Source organism: Fusarium verticillioides, chromosome 3 (assembly GCF_000149555.1).
Source record: "Fusarium verticillioides 7600 chromosome 3, whole genome shotgun sequence".
Classification (NCBI taxonomy): domain Eukaryota; kingdom Fungi; phylum Ascomycota; class Sordariomycetes; order Hypocreales; family Nectriaceae; genus Fusarium; species Fusarium verticillioides.
Genome location: NC_031677.1, coordinates 3,099,047 through 3,114,657, shown reverse-complemented (window position 1 = coordinate 3,114,657; position 15,611 = coordinate 3,099,047). Strand labels below are relative to the sequence as shown.

General features: G+C 49.1%; 7 protein-coding genes across 8 annotated transcripts; 4 read left to right on the top strand and 3 right to left on the bottom strand.

Moving 5' to 3' along the window:
- Window positions 1-497: 497 nt before the first annotated feature.
- On the top strand, window positions 498-2,915 carry FVEG_05276 (hypothetical protein). The gene is made up of 4 exons (XM_018893424.1): window positions 498-1,237; window positions 1,291-1,677; window positions 1,782-1,992; window positions 2,054-2,915. The coding sequence occupies exons 1-4, from the start codon at window positions 962-964 to the stop codon at window positions 2,758-2,760; spliced, it is 1,581 nt and encodes a 526-aa protein (XP_018750275.1). The 5' UTR covers window positions 498-961; the 3' UTR covers window positions 2,761-2,915.
- A 308-nt stretch (window positions 2,916-3,223) lies between these two features.
- FVEG_05275 (hypothetical protein) lies at window positions 3,224-4,072 on the top strand (the record flags this gene model as incomplete). Its single annotated transcript, XM_018893423.1, has 1 exon — window positions 3,224-4,072. The coding sequence occupies one exon, from the start codon at window positions 3,224-3,226 to the stop codon at window positions 4,070-4,072; it is 849 nt and encodes a 282-aa protein (XP_018750274.1).
- Window positions 3,975-5,524, bottom strand: FVEG_15613 (hypothetical protein). The gene has a single exon (XM_018904799.1). The coding sequence runs from the start codon at window positions 5,294-5,296 to the stop codon at window positions 4,160-4,162; it is 1,137 nt and encodes a 378-aa protein (XP_018750273.1). The 5' UTR covers window positions 5,297-5,524; the 3' UTR covers window positions 3,975-4,159.
- A 347-nt stretch (window positions 5,525-5,871) lies between these two features.
- FVEG_05274 (hypothetical protein) lies at window positions 5,872-7,035 on the top strand (the record flags this gene model as incomplete). Its single annotated transcript, XM_018893422.1, has 4 exons — window positions 5,872-5,916; window positions 5,977-6,579; window positions 6,625-6,851; window positions 6,903-7,035. 4 exons carry the CDS (start codon window positions 5,872-5,874, stop codon window positions 7,033-7,035), a joined length of 1,008 nt encoding a protein of 335 aa, XP_018750272.1.
- Window positions 7,036-7,397: 362 nt separating this feature from the next.
- Window positions 7,398-8,540, top strand: FVEG_05273 (3-hydroxy acyl-CoA dehydratase). Its single transcript, XM_018893421.1, has 3 exons — window positions 7,398-7,771; window positions 7,836-8,186; window positions 8,236-8,540. Exons 1-3 carry the CDS (start codon window positions 7,537-7,539, stop codon window positions 8,319-8,321), a joined length of 672 nt encoding a protein of 223 aa, XP_018750271.1. The 5' UTR covers window positions 7,398-7,536; the 3' UTR covers window positions 8,322-8,540.
- FVEG_05272 (hypothetical protein) lies at window positions 7,603-10,026 on the bottom strand. 2 transcript variants are annotated; one of them, XM_018893419.1, is made up of 4 exons: window positions 9,853-10,026; window positions 9,608-9,765; window positions 8,707-9,545; window positions 7,603-8,657 (listed from the first exon to the last, which is right to left on the bottom strand). In XM_018893419.1, the coding sequence occupies exons 1-4, from the start codon at window positions 9,892-9,894 to the stop codon at window positions 8,470-8,472; spliced, it is 1,227 nt and encodes a 408-aa protein (XP_018750269.1). In that variant the 5' UTR covers window positions 9,895-10,026; the 3' UTR covers window positions 7,603-8,469. The 2 variants fall into 2 exon arrangements, with proteins under 2 accessions (XP_018750269.1, XP_018750270.1); XM_018893420.1 differs by lacking the exon at window positions 9,853-10,026 and having other exon boundaries at window positions 9,608-9,825.
- A 100-nt stretch (window positions 10,027-10,126) lies between these two features.
- On the bottom strand, window positions 10,127-15,582 carry FVEG_05271 (hypothetical protein). The gene is made up of 3 exons (XM_018893418.1): window positions 14,808-15,582; window positions 10,759-14,727; window positions 10,127-10,704 (listed from the first exon to the last, which is right to left on the bottom strand). The coding sequence occupies exons 1-3, from the start codon at window positions 14,898-14,900 to the stop codon at window positions 10,501-10,503; spliced, it is 4,266 nt and encodes a 1,421-aa protein (XP_018750268.1). The 5' UTR covers window positions 14,901-15,582; the 3' UTR covers window positions 10,127-10,500.
- Between the last annotated feature and the right edge of the window lie 29 nt (window positions 15,583-15,611).

Below are 15,611 nucleotides of genomic sequence, written 5' to 3'. Positions count from 1 at the left end.
GGTCCTTGCAGGACGTTGAAGCCTTGTCCCAATATACTATATATCTCAGGGAGTTAAAAGAGAAGTTGTGACGCATGGCGAAAGCTCACACTGCCACCAGTCATGAGTCCTTGAATGGATCATCGTCTTCAAGCCTGCGGAGTACAGACCTTCTTTCAAGGTGTTGTGGTTGTGCACAGACTTCTAGTTGAGGCGAAAACTGAACGAACGTATCTAAGAATGCTGACCAACAAGACTGAAGACTGAGGTTATATTAGCCAGTGAGAAGGCTGACCGGGGCTAGTTTGACGTAGACTCAGGGATAAGATGATAGTGAAGTTAATCACTGAAATACGTAGCAAATTACTCCATAGCTCTGAACTTTTGAAGCATTGGGTGGGTCGGTATCTTGTTGGACAAGGGGTTCATTCAAGTCGCAGTGTTTGCCCCCTTTAGCAGGTAACCAGGCAGTAAGCAACAGCTGGCATTGCTGCGGACCCCAACTGTGTCCTCAGCTCCTGTACAACAAGGGCCGGGCTGCAAGAGCCCATTCGCGTACTTTTTGATTAGTCTTGGGAATTGAATTAAACCAGTGACATTGAATTAAGTACTTTTGCTGCGACCTTGGCTTACATACGGACTACAGGATGGTTGAAATTAACTCTTGGATCGTCGTCTGACTGTACTACCTAGGTATGTAATCTCGCGAGCCTCAGCCCTGTGGTTGAGACCGGGGATAGTCTTGGCCTGTCGCTTAATTTATCTCATGGATGGTGAAGCTCTCAGGAGCCGACACTTGACGGCTCGGTGATGCATTTGCCAGTCTTCAGCCTTCTTCATTGTTTTCTGCCGTTCTGGCCTTATTTAATGGTCGAGGCTGCCGCACTGAACTTCTGCATCGTATACACCGGTTAACGATATCTCCTCTCATTATTTTCTTGGCGTCTGAAACACAGGGTCCCACGGCGTTTGTATCTCTACGATGGTGACTGAGACTGCTCCTAAGACCATCAAGCGGTTAATCGCCTGTTGCGATGGCACCTGGATGGATAGTGACAATGGCTACGAAGAACCCGGCTTGCTAAGAAAAGAAGGTTCTCTTCAGATACCTTCCAACGTTACTCGAATATCCCGTTGCTTTGAGAAGAGGTGCAGCGATGGCAAGCTTCAAGTGGTCAACTATGAGTCAGGTGTTGGTACAGGTAGCAACGTACTCGACAGCATTACTGGCGGTGCTTTTGGTATGGGACTCGCAGAGGTGAGGGTGTCGGAGCATCATGATGAGGGTTGTTGGCTGACCATTTCTTCTAGCGTATGCGGGAAACATATTCGTTTTTATGTTCCAACTATATGGATGGCGATGAGATAATACTCGTTGGTTTCTCCAGAGGTGCTTTCACAGTCCGTTCTGTGGCAGGCATGATTGGCAATATAGGCCTACTCACGCGTGAGGGTGTTGAGTTCTTCTACCCTATCTTCAAAGATATGCAGCATTGGATGGACGATGATTATGAAGATCCATTCCCCAACATTCCATTCCCTAACAAACCTAAAGGGAAGGACGCTGCAGAAGTTTACCGGGCTCGCTTGGAGCAACTCGGCTACACTCGTGTGAGGCGGAGTGAAGGAGAAGGCGACATCATCACCATCAAAGCAGTGGGCGTCTGGGATACCGTGGGTAGCCTCGGGATTCCCAGAGTCTTGTGGCTGGAGAAACTGGGAATTCGTGCTGACAATGATGAATAAGTCTCACCTCCAAATCTTCAATAACTCGGGTTACTAACCAGCTTCTTACGTTTAAGTGGCATGACACAAATCTGTCAGATAGAATCGAACATGCGTTCCAGGCCCTTGCTCTGGACGAAACAAGGCCCCCCTTCACACCAGCAGTCTGGGAGAGGCTCCCGGAGAACAAATACACGACGGATCTCAGGCAGGTATGGTTTCCTGGGAATCATGGTAACTGCGGTGGCGGGTGGGAAGATCAAGGCATGTCAAACATCACACTTGCATGTGAGAATTCCAAACAACTTATGTACAGCAACCTTGTACTTAGAGACTGACTTCGAAATAGGGATGATGGACCAACTGGCTTCAATTGGGGTTGAGTTCGACCTCCCTGCACTAGAACGATGTTTCTTCCAGAACTTCAAATTCTATCACACAACTCCCTCAAAACTCAGCATAAAGTCGAGGAAGAGGAGAGAGAAAACAAAGAAACGCCAGTGGGCGATAAACCCAATCTACGAGAATAACCGCCCATTTAGACCTTGGGGGCTTGGGACAATAAGCAAAGCTCCAGGACTCCTCTACAAACTCTCTGGCCAGACAGTTCGTACACCAGGTCTGTATAGGCCAACTGACCGCCAATCGAAATGCGATAGGTCAAGATACCTTCTTGATACAAACGAGCGAATACACAGCTCCGTACGAATCAGGCTTGTCTGCAAAGGCCTCGGCTTGAATGATGACCACGTCTGGGACTGCCGAGCTTTGCTCAGTAACTGGAAACTCAAACGAACGAGTGAGAAATATACTGATCCAGTTCCATTCCAGCCTGGTTGGTGTCCGAACCGTGGAAAAGATCATATGGGCCATCCTAACGATTGGTCGAAGGGGCGATGGGTTTGGGAATACGTCGGCAACGAGAATGATGGCCCCAAAGAGGCAAGACAACGGATAATGGTTGAAGAGCCTTTGGGACCCTATGAGCGATACTTACTCAGCTTGTCAGCAGGATCACCGAATGTGTATTATTTTGCGGATACGATAAATAGTTGAAGTCTCTGGCTTGATAGCTAGGTAGGAGGCGGCAGAAGTCTTCTGACTACAGCCCGAAGGGATAAAAGACTTAGATAACGCTACATTACTATATGATACCTTATGATGAGTTTAACATACTATGTGAAGACATTGTCTTCTCACCTTTCTAAAGACTGTGTTAAGTCTTCCGGTGTATATGATGAGTACATGTTTCGGGCCATGCGAGGCGTCAACGCCTCGCATTTGGGAGGTCCATCATAATAAATGAATCGTTTGAGACATGAGATTTTTTTACCATTTTATTAATTAATAGTCTCTTATCAAATTCGGAGTACAGTTCCATCCCAAAGGCTTGGATGGCTCTAAGGTCACGTGCTTTCGTGATTCTTCAACCAAGCCTTGGCTACTGTCTAAAAGCTTCTGCTTTTCTCCACACTCGAACAGTTATTTACGAGTGGCATATGGTTCAGGAGACCCCAACATGTCTGACGCAAAAGCCGCCGATTTGCTGCAATTCGCTCAAGAATATGCCTCCAAAGATGTAGATCTCTATGAACTCCTTGGTATCGATGCCCTCACACCCAAGGAAGACATCCATCGCGCGTGGCGCAAGCGATCTCTGAAATACCATCCCGACAAAGCAGGCGACAATTTTGATGCGGAAAAATGGCAGCTTTTCGAACGCGCCCGCGACATCCTATCCGAAGCAGGGGCGCGCGGCGCTTACGACGGCGCCATCAAGGCTGCCCTGCTACGAAAACAAGAGCGTGAGACCATGGACAAGCAGCGTAAAGCTTTTGTTGACGACCTCGAGGCGCGAGAGAATGCTTGGAAGGTACAGAGAGCGGAAAAGGAGCAGCGGGAGAAACAAGAGATCGAGAAGGAGAGGTCACGATTAGTTGAACAGAGGCGCATGCGCGAGGAAGAGGAAAGGCGCCAAGCCGCTGCTGCGCAGGAAGTCGAAGACCTTGCGGAAGCACGCCGACGACTGAAGGAGAAAAAAGAGAAGAAGAAACAGGACGAGGCGAGAGAGAAGTTTCTGCGCAAGTCACGAAAGGCCGCGGAGGCTTCAGACGGCAAGCCTGCACCAGGACCAATTAATGGCGTCATGGATGTACCAGGCGACTTCTCTGTTGACTTCGGTGCTGACCAAAAGTTTTACTGGGAGCTTGTTTGCGATAAACTCCGCGCGGTTCAGGCAGTCAGGGATTTACGGCAGAAAGAAGGGACCCCTGAAGAGTACCAACAAGCGGAGCAAGGTTTACTTGATGCCAAAACGAGAATACACCAGGCAGAAGTTCGATTTGCGGAGCATGCACCTGTTTCGTAAAGGTCTTTTTAGAGAGAGGATTCGAAACAAGGTTGGTAGCTATGTCTATACGGAGTGGCTCATCTCACGCTAATATATCCCTTAGAATCACGATTCAGTGTCGAGCCGCAATATTTTGACAGCGTTCATCCCCATAACGTTCTTGAAGTCTCCCGTGTCTTGTCCCACTGCAAGAGCAACGGCCTCCGCATTCAGGCTCACGCTCTCCCATTCCCCCTGCTCATCAGTCGAAAGTGGTGGAAAGAAGGGGTGATCTGTGCCAAACATAAGCCTGTCAGCACCGCTAGCTTGAACAGCTGCCTTGAGCCCAACTTCTGAGTAAATAACAGCGTCAAGATAAACCTGCTCCCTCAACACCTCCCACACTGTTCGACGGCCCTTGTTAAGCTTGCCTTCACGAAGCAGCTGCCCGTCATGCATGATGCAGCTTTCGATCCTCCCAGCAAGGAAAGGCAGGGTTCCGCCACTGTGGGCGAGGATCATGCGCAGTTCTGGGGCTTTGTCGAAAACGCCAGCCAAGTACATCCTGGCGACAGCGATTGTTGTCTCCATAGGGAAGCCGAGGGCCAAAGGAAGCACATGCCCGTATTCGACGCTCGCTCGAGGTCCCCAAACGTCATTTGGGAGACCGTAGTGAGGATGTAGGAAGACAGTCAGTCCTGTTGTTGCGAGAGCCTCGAATATGGGGAGAAGATCAGGGTCGTCTAGGCCTTTCCCGAGTCCTGAAGTGCCCAGAATGACCCCGCGACAGTATCTGAGGATCCGAAGATGTTCTATAGAGGCGAGGACAGTCTCGAGAGTTGCTGTCAAAGGAAGTGTTCCGAAGAAAAAGAGTCTTCCAGGGTGTTCGCTGCACATGCGCGAGAATTCTTCATTGACGGACTGCGCGATTGCGCCTGACTCTGATGGGCTTAGAAAGTCTAGCCATGGATTCGCCAGGGAAATGACAGATATATCAATCCTGTGCGTATCCATGAAGTGCAACTTTTGCGCAAGCGATGCGTAATGCGATGTTAGAGGCCGCCCAGGCGGTTTTGCCTCGGGGTTGTGTGTCGCATCTTCCAATGCTTTGACCTCAGCCTCCAGAAGGATGAGTCTCGGATCAGGTGCTTGAGAAAACTTGCGGACGAGGGGGATTTGGGAACGCGATTCCAGGATATGGATATATGAGGGAGGGTACATGTGTGTGTGTATGTCCACCACGCGGGAGGTAGAGGACGACATGGTGTTTCGAATTCTGAGAATAGAGGCAATCAATGGTGGAAGTGTGAGGTTGGAAATTGGACAAAGCTTCGAGTGAGTAAAGAAGCAAGCTAGAATGTCTGGATGAGGCACAGCCAGCACACACACTCGCTATCAACTCTTGCGGGCCAAGCTGCAGCAACGTTGCAGATCAACAAATCGGGTTACCCAAGTTGAGAGACACGCATAATAAGATGCTACTTGGCCTGCTTGGGAGCGATTGAGATCGATACTAACCCCGCATGGCTGTTATCACTACAACCTTGCGATGCCCTATCACCTGCTTATCAGTAACCGTTGAGGGGTTAGGCGTTGGCCGCCGGCAAGCCTCTTTCGTTTCTAATTGCCAAGTGGAGGAATGTGCCGTTCACGCTTATCGGTTTGTATCAGAGTAGAGGTGCTGTGCCAATGTATATATATGTAGCTAGCAGATGCCAGCAAACTTAAGGACATCCCTCACGACTCATTTTCTATGCAACCTGTTTTGAAATACCTACTGCAGTTCCTTTTCATCCATTTGTCTTGCCGACTATATTGCCTCTACGGATACCATTGCCATGGCCTCGGGTTTAGCTGTGAGCAAGGAGGGCCTCTTAATTCCCGTCAGTAATCCAATGCCCAGCAGGCTGTAACTCTTACCAACTAAGCTTCTCCTGTTTAAGCTCATTGACTTCTCACGCTTCCTCAGCGGAACTCCTGTGGAGCGCAATGAAACGGCCAATGCCATTCTTGACGGGTTCAAAACAGCTGGATTCATCTATCTCAAAAACCATCCCATCCTTCCAGAAGACTTACAGCATGCATTTGATCTATCAGCCCGTTTCTTCAATGAACCTTTGGAGAAGAAGATGGAGGTAGTCTGGACAACTCCAGAGGCAAACCGAGGCTATTCAGCCCCTGGACGCGAGAAAGTCAGTCAGCTCAAGGATATTCAGGAGGTTGAGAAAGTGCGTGCTGCTTTGCCGGACTTGAAAGAGAGTCTTGAGATTGGCCGTGAAGATGAGCCCGGACATCCGAATAGATGGCTTGAAGAAACCGGCGACCTTGTTGGGTTTCGAAAGGATATGCTTGGATTCTTTGAGAAGTGCCGCCAACTGCATGTGGAAGTCATGAAAGCTATTGCTGTTGGAATGGGGCTCGATGATAGATTCTTCGATTCTTTTGTCGATGTCGGAGACAATACGCTGCGGCTATTGCATTATCCAGCCGTTGAGTCCAATATCTTCAAAACGAAGCCAGGCACAGTTCGAGCTGGTGCACATAGCGTAAGTTCTTCTGATCCTACGAGTTTTGCCCTGACCCCAGAATAGGACTATGGATCCATCACCCTTCTCTTCCAAGATGCTCGAGGGGGGCTCCAAGTCAAGAGCCCAACAGGGCAATTTGTCGATGCGACACCAATCGAAGGCACAGTCGTCGTCAATGCTGGCGACTTGCTTGCGAGATGGAGTAACGACACCATCAAGAGCACTATCCATAGAGTTGTTGAGCCACCGCAGAAGCAAGCTGAATCTTACCCACCTCGATACAGCATTGCGTGAGTATAGTAGTGTTTTATTGTGGTGTTGTCAGACTAACTTGGTGGCAGATACTTTTGTAACCCCAACTTCAAAAGCTATATTGAGGCGATTCCGGGGACGTTCATTACGGAGAAAGATAAGAAGTATGAAGGCATCAATAGTGGTGATTACTTGGTCCAGAGACTGACTGCGACGTATTGAGAGTCGGCTTTGTTGAGAACATCATGGTCAGCGCACACAGACCTCGCTCTTTGAGTAACTTTGCATTCAAGTGGCGTAGCAGTAGTACGAGACTAGCCAAGTTATGATTTAAAAAAAATAAAAAAATAAAAAAAAAGGATTTCCTTTGCCCCAAGGTGAAGTATTGTGATAATGTTGTCTCATAGAGCAACCTAGAGTGTATGTAGATTTTGGTTAGCATTCATCCAATGGATGTGAATCTGGATCGAAGTGAGTTAGGCAACTCGCCAAGTTACTCTGTGAGTTATCCCCACCAAAAACATCCAACACCGAAGCGCTAAACCTAATGAAGAAATTCGAGGTTTCTTCCTTAAATGGCATCCTCAACATCTGTTTTCCATCGTTAACGCTCACACTAACACTAGGCTCCAACTTTGCCTTTGACTCGCAATCACTCATTTTGATGAACCAATAGTCTGCTGCTCGAATTTTGAAGTTTTCGGCTTCCAAGTCTTAGCAGCAATGGATTCCAATACTGCGGCCGCAAAACGACCCCTGAAACAGGAGGCTTCAACAGCAAACAAGGCCTATCTGATCTTCTACAACTTCATCTCAGCTGTGCAATGGTCTATTGTGCTCGGCCGCACCGCCATGCTTGCCAGTGCCCACGGGCCTGAGCACGTATATCCTAATATTGGCCAATATACAAAATGGACACAGACTTTGGCTGGGTTGGAGATCCTGCATTCGATGCTTGGTATGATTCCCCTGCTCCTTGACATTGCACTGTGGTATATATTAACATAGAATGTCCCCTGAAGGCGTCGTTCGCGCTTCCTTTGTCACCACTCTTATGCAGGTCGCCTCGCGTTTCCTGCTCGTCTGGGCCATCGTCGACGTCTTTCCCTTCCTCGCCCTCTCGCCCTTTTATTCGTCCATGCTCATCGCTTGGTCCGTCACCGAGATTATCCGCTATTCCTTCTTCGCTCTCTCGCTGTCCGGCTACCAGCCCAAGTTTCTTACTTGGTTGCGTTACAACACTTTCTTTGTGCTCTACCCCATTGGTATATTCAGTGAATGCATCCTCATCTGGTTCGCAACTGAGCCTGCGGGCAACACCAACGAGCTCTACAAGTGGGCACTTTACGCCATCTTGGTTATCTACGTTCCCGGTAAGCTAAAAGAGACCGAATGTGCGACTGCAATCCTAACTCTGCATAGGATCTTACGTCCTGTACACACACTTGATGAGCCAGAGGCGCAAGGTCATGCGAAATCTGAAAGCCCACGGTCAGAAGGCTCAATAAAAGGAATATAGACGGTAAAGAAAAGAGGAGAGGCGCGTTCCATTGGATGGCATACAACTGAAAGACTTTGGGGAACCAAGAACTATCTCGATATGATCCATATATAGTCTAGGGGCAGATATATCTAAAGAAACAGAAATCCAGCAGGTCAAACATTTTTTTCGACCTGTCGAGTCTCGGGCGAAAGGCCGTCCTCAGTCAATGGGGCGTCTTCCAACAGGAGTGGTTCTTCAGCACTCGTCTCATACCAGCTGTTCTGTAACCAACCACGAATCATCTCAGTGGCATCCTGTGCCAGTTTGTTGTACCCAGGATTTTCTCTCGGCGTAAACATATCTAGAAACAGTCTCAGTATAGCGATTGTTTCTCGAGCGGCTTGACTTACTCATATGTGCTCCAGCCTCGTCCGTCGCCTTGTTGTTGATGGCTTCTATCCACACCCCTCCGGGCTGCTTCTTGGGAAGGTTGCAGAATGTCCTGTCCTGCCCCAATACGGTACCAACGACGTTGATCTGCTTCGACGGCGCTGCCTTACCAAGACGAGTATATATGTTGGCGAAACCCACGTCTAACTCTTCTCGCAACTGAAGCAGACACGCCACTCGTTTGCGCAATTCTTCTCCTCTAGCAAGGCATCCAACGAATTCGAGATGCGACGACGCCCAAGACCAACCTTCGCCCAGTTGGTCGCGTTTCATCCATGCTGCAGCACCCCCAGCTGCTACCGCTCCAGCTGCACCAGCGTACATGGCCATTTTGCCCCATTTTTGCCATGAATTGCCACCAGATGCGGAGGGAGCTGGTAACGCTCCAGCTATCTTCGGGGGAGCGGGCGATGTTGAAGGAGAGCCTGCTGTTTTGGCGCCCCAGAGTGATGCTCCGAGGCCGCTCAGCTGCGATATTGCACCTACAGCCTGTGTAGCGTTTTGGTACTGATCCTCTGCGCCGTGAGCTACCACACCAGGAGATATGCCAAGATAAGGAGTATCAAAGGCGAGAACACCTTGGATGTAGGGAAACATGAGGGAATTGAAAGTTGGTTTCTCGGGCTTTTGAATCCCGTCTTCTGTGTAGATAGGCTTCTCGGAAGCTAAGCCGATGAGCATCTCGGCCGCCACGATGCCACCCATTGAATGGCCAACGAGTATGGTTCGTACCGAAGGCTCTATCGTTGGCGACGGCGTGCCAGCTGCAACCTCCATATCGATGACCTTGTTCTGAAGCCTATAGTAATCGCTTTTAGCTAACACTCTGGGAACAGCAGCAGTCCAGCAAGGAATACTCACCAGTCGCGGAAGCGACTCACACAACTGCCCAAATCCCCACGAGTCTCATATTTGGGATAAACAGCCACTTCAACATCAACCTTTGGCAAAGCCTGCCCTACCAAATCGCGTAGGTCCTTGGTGAATTGATAATCAACACCGAACGTGTCCTCGCCGCCCTTGAGAAAATTAGTATTATGGCTGACACTAACTATGACGGCAGACGAGGTAGCGAGAGGTGGAGGCAAAGTATGGGGCGTGCATACCTTGAAACCATGAATAAAACAAAGAAGCAGAGTCTTCTTCATTATGAGGTTTTGTCCATCAAGATCGACCTAACGGAAAACAGACGTTGACGAAGGTCCAGCTAAGACTGTCTGCGTGTCGGGGGTTGTGGCGAATGAAGACAAGCCTAGGCTCGTTGCATAGAGAGAGAGCTGAGCTGAGTTGGGTTGAGGAAGCATTAAATTCCAAAGACACCTGACCTGACCTGTACTATCAAACTCAGAATGCTATCGCATCAAATGATCAATCACCACCGCTGTCGTCGTTATAGATAGAAAGGTGAATAAAAGTTACTGCATGTAAGGCTTCTAATTAAAATACATCCTACTATTTATCTAAACACGCAGTGCAAGTTCGCCATCCCCTTGCGGGTTTGACTCACTCCAGAGTTGTCCATTGGGAGGTCCATGAAACGACTTCCGTCAATGCGTCGTCTGTGTATGGTATTTTGGTCCTCGGTTCCCTTCGCTTTCTCTTACCCTGATCGCATGTTGTTTATTGACACCTGTCCTGCCGAACGCCATTGCATATATCATCAAACAATCGCCGCTTTGGTCGATGCAACTTTACGGGCTATCGTGCGGCCCGATCTTTACCGATCAAGTGCCCTCCCTTGGCAGCCGCATTTGTCATTCCTCGTCGCTTTGAGCAGCAGTGCTACCACCGTTTGCTTCTTTCGAGCCACTAGAAATCAATTTGATCCGGGTGCCACTGGGCTGCGGTGTGCCGCCACCTCCAGAGGGCGCCACTGAACTGTCCTTTACCCCTTCTTCAAGTTCTTGAAGTTCAGGATGCGCAACCAATTCTTCTTGGTACTTGGAGTTAAAGAATTCCTATAACACGTTAGCGACAAATCAGACGGAGAACCACAGACAGAGTATGCTTACGTTCATGACCTTAGCATCTTGATACAGTATGCTTCCATCCTCGTTGTAAGTCTGACAGTTGCGAATCATTAATTCGATATCCTTTCGCAGTCCAGTTAATGATGTGTATTCCTCCTTCTTGATCCGAGTCTGTATCTGGTTCATGCAGATAGGGTTCTGAATGATGACATAGTAATCGGCGTAATCGCGCTTGGGAGGCAGTTTGACGAAGGGTCCGATGATGAGGCGCTTGCCAGGATCCGACTCGTCATCCTCAGGGGGTTCAATATCGTCCACCTCCAAAGTCATTAGAGCATCGTACAAGTTACGGAGACTCTTTTGTAAGACTTCCCGCTGATGTGGTGGAAGACGTGACTCCAGACTGACTTTGCTGGGGCGTCCTTGTGGCCCACGTCGCTTTTTGGGAGGAGGCTCATCATTACCGTCTTCAGCCTTGCGCTTCTCGTTCTTGCTGCCTGGTTTACGACCCCGTTTCTTGGGGGTTTCAATCTCCTCAGTGCTTGCTCTACTACCTGATGGCGATTCATCCACCGAGTTGGAGATTCCAGACTTCTTTAACCTGTTGTTCTCTCGCCTATCCTTTCGGGCTTGCTTGCGAGCCGCAGCTGCCTCTGGAGAGTCATCATCGTCATCCACAGCCATAAGCCATTGCTCTTCAGTGAGACCATCGTCGTATTTGACTTTGGTGCGTTCACGCGCACCACGACCCAGCACAACATCCTCCGTCTCATCCGAAATAGGATTACCCTCATTCAAATAGATATCTGGCAATTCATCCTCACCCATAAGTCGAGGTTTGCTGCCTGGTCCATTGCCATAGGGCGAATTTCTCTGTCTCTCCTCGTCAATCTTCTGGAACACAGCTATCTCATCATCACTGCGCGCAAGGAGCATGTTGAGTTCTTCATCCTCCATCTCATCTTGCTCACCGGATTCCGCCATATCAGCAGTCTCCAATAATGTTCGAAGCATAGCGTCACGGTCGGTCTCAGATGACTTGTTGTCAAAACGACCGGCCTGAATGACCTTGCCATCCATATCCAGTTTGAATCTTGCTCGCTCGAGAATCTTCTCTTCTACCGAGTTGGAGCTGATGAGTCGGAGGATTCGGACTTCATTCTTCTGGCCAATACGGTGAGCACGATCCTGAGCCTGAAGATCCTGATGAGGGTTCCAATCGGAATCGTAGATAATGACGGTATCAGCGGTCTGCAAGTTGAGACCAAGACCGCCTGCGCGTGTGGATAGCAAGAACATAAAGTATTTAGAGTCAGGGGCGTTGAACTCTCGAAGCAAGTCGGAGCGCTCATCGGATTTGGTCGTACCATCCAATCGGAGATACTCAAATCGCTTGTAACGCAGATAATCTTCCATGATATCCATGATCGCAGTCATCTGGAAGAACATCAAGACTCGATGGCCAGTTGCTTGATATTTAGGGAGAATTCTGTCAAGCAACTCGAATTTTCCTGCTGTCCTCCACAAGAGATCATTGCTGATATTCATAGGATTCATGACATTTTCCACAACATCGAAGACGAACGGGTGGTTGCAAAGCTTTCGGAGCTGCATAATCATGTTGCTCAAACCGCGAGCACCAGTCTTTCCGCCCTTGCCATCACTAACGACAAGTCTGTTGTGGGTGACCATCTGTTTGTACAACTTGGACTGAAGGGCAGAGAACTTGCACTTGATGACCTTCTCTGTCTTGTCGGGAAGGTCCTTTTCGACATCCTTTTTCAAACGACGGAGAAGGAAGGGTCGCAAGACCTTGTGAAGGCGCCTAATGACGAGAATTTGCTCTTCTTCAGTGAGTTCCATTTTGTCCTGGCCGCCAGTGTTCGCGAAGGGGGTATTGAACCACTCATCAAAAGTCGTTGCAGATTTGAAAATGTTCGGCAGAACAAAATTGAGCATGGCCCAGAGTTCAGAGAGGTTGTTTTGTAAAGGAGTGCCGGTGAGAATGAGTCGAAAACGGGTATGATAGTATTGCTGAATGGTGAAGCTCAATTTGGAGTTTGAGTTCTTCATTCGATGACCCTCATCAATAATCATGTGGAACCACTTAATTTTGCTTAGAATAGGGCGATCCTTAATGATGTACTCATAAGTCGTAAGTAATACTTGGAACCCTCCTTGCCGAATCTTATCTTGCTGCTGTTTGCGAGCATTGGGAGGTCCCTTGTAGACAATACGGCTCACAGAAGGAGCCCATCTTTCGAATTCCAAGTTCCAGTTTGTCAACGTACTCAAAGGCACGATGACAAGGTATGGTCCAGCCTGTTGTTTCCTCTCAATCAGGTAAGTGATTAGGCTGATAGTTTGAATAGTCTTTCCGAGACCCATCTCATCAGCCAAGATGCCGTTCAGATTGTTGTTGTAGAGTGAGATCATCCATTGGAGACCCTTGACTTGATACTCCTTGAGCTTACCGCCCACGAGCATGTTGGCTTGCTCAGTAACCTCCTCACGAATGCGATGTGCCACAGCATAGTAATCGATCTTCTTGCTGCTTTCGTCATCCTCGTCGTAATCACTGGCATCATCCATCTGCGGATCATCCCCGTCACCATAGCGCTCGGCAGCCTGGCGTTGTTGGGCCTTGACCGATGACGCGAGTTGATGCAAGAAGCCATCAGTTTGCTTGAGCAAGTGTGTGATACGGGTATCCTTGGCCTGGTCAAGAAGCTTAAGGTAAGCTTCTTCGTCGTTGGCCTTCAGAGCCTGGAGACGCTGTTTGGCCGTTCTTTCGATACGCTTCTGTTCCTCCTTTTCGATGTTGAAGTGTTGCTGGTACATAAGACGAGAGAGCTTGTGCGACTTCGTACGTTGAGAAGAAGCAGACTCTTGAATTTCTTGACGGTGGGTGTAGATAGCTCGAAGGAAATCGGTGTGCTTCTTCTTCTCTCGGTTCTCGCGGGCATCGCGTTGCTGCTTCTCGAGCTTTTCGGTAATACGAGCCTCACGGACGTTCTGCTTCTTCATTCGGCGGAAACCGGATCGATTTGTGGTCATGGCGAGGTTATCATAATGCATCATTTGACGTCCGATCTTATCCCGAAGAGCCCGTTGCTTGGCGTAGAGAGCTATGCTTTTCATCTCAATTATTGCTTTTCGCTTGAGAGAGTCATCGGCCTCTAGTGTCTCCTTGGAAGAGTCCCAGTGAGCCAAATCGCCAGGTAGGTTCTTTAACTCGGTATACCGCTGTCTCATTCTGTTCGAGACAACAACTTCTCGTTCGTATCGCAAGTGATCAAAATCAATACCAGTAGGGAATACACCAGGAATGAACCAGCGATTCTTCCGTTGGGAATGATCGAAGTACTTGATTTCGGGGCGAATCATGCTGGTGCCATAGGGAGACTTTACTGTCTTGAATGTATGCGCCTTGGGAATCTCCGAGGCCTCATCTTCCGTCACAGCTCCAGGTCCGTTCTGTCCATCTTTAGTGGATTCGGGTTCTGCCTGGTTCGATTTAGTCGTTTGGATCACCTGTGCAGCATCGGCGATGACGGCCTGTCTACGATGGCGCTGGTTGAATATAGCCTGCTGCAGCTGCAGAGAGACTCCGGCGTTTTTCCCTAGCAGTTTGAAGGCATGGATCTGCTGTCGAAGTAGGCCGAGCTGTTGCTGCGTAAAATGGTTTGAAGATGGTGCAGTCGATGGAGACGTTCCAGTGGATGCAGGAGTAGGAGTTGTTTGGCTTGGCATTGCGGAGGTACCGAGCGGATTAGAAGGGGTTTGAGTCGATTGGGGCGAGGCTTGCTGCATAGAACGTCCAGGCATAACACCGTTAGCAGGCGTACCGTTTGTTGCATTTTGCATCTGTTGCTTTTGTTGCTGCTGCAAGAATTGCTGCTGGTTACGTCGCATGTTGTGTTGCTGCTGGAAACTCATCAAGAACTGTGAAGCCTTAATGAATTCAGGGTCCGACGGTGGTACGCCTTGCTCCTTCATCTGCCTAAGTTTCTATATGACGTATCAGCATGATAGTCCGAAGCAATGAAAGTGTCAAAGAAGAAGAAAAAGAGTCCATAATGAGAGCATACCCTGAAAACTTCTTCTGCCTGTTGCTTGGTCGCGCCAGCAGGCATTGGCGCGCCTGGGTGCTGAACAGCATGTGGTGCATGCACCGACGCCATGATGAATCAAGTGTACAGCGCGTTGACTTTTTGATAGTCAAATCGATTAATTAGTTGCGAAGATGCAGCTACCTATGTGGCATGTCGCGCAAGATGGGGCGTGCCTCGGCGTCGCGAAAACGAATGCTTGACGCAGAAAATAATTAAGGGATAAGGAACGCGTCGGAATCAAAGCAAGAAGGACAATGTTCAAGAACACGTTGGAAGGAGTTGTCAAGAAAATGGCGACACGTCGGAGATGGCGCGTGGGATATCCTTGGCGTGGAGCAATCTTCAAGTTTCGAACGCGGCGGTTGCAGTGAGTTGCTAGAGGCACGGGAATGGGCACTCGATGGTCCGAAGGTCAAATACTGAAGGGAAAGTGTGTGATGTGGCGACAAGGCGCGTGTTGAATCGTTACTGGGGATCGGGGCGGCGTAAAAATCGCGTGCAACACGGATTCGGTGGTTTCTCTCGATGAGAGCCGATGGTTTAAAAGGGCCCTGGCGATTTTTTGGATGCGCGCGCTCGCCGGTTGATGATGGGGAGTGGTGAAGGCACAACTGAACAAGATGCAGCGTGATGGTTGGTGCGGTCTTGAGTCGGCCAGCCAGAGTATTTTTCAGCACGGCCCCCCGTCGGAACCTACCTAAGCAACCCCAACCTGGCAATTTACAAATTGCGCCTGAGGCAGTCAAGAAAGAGTATTAGGTAATGGATTTGCTAGTCTGC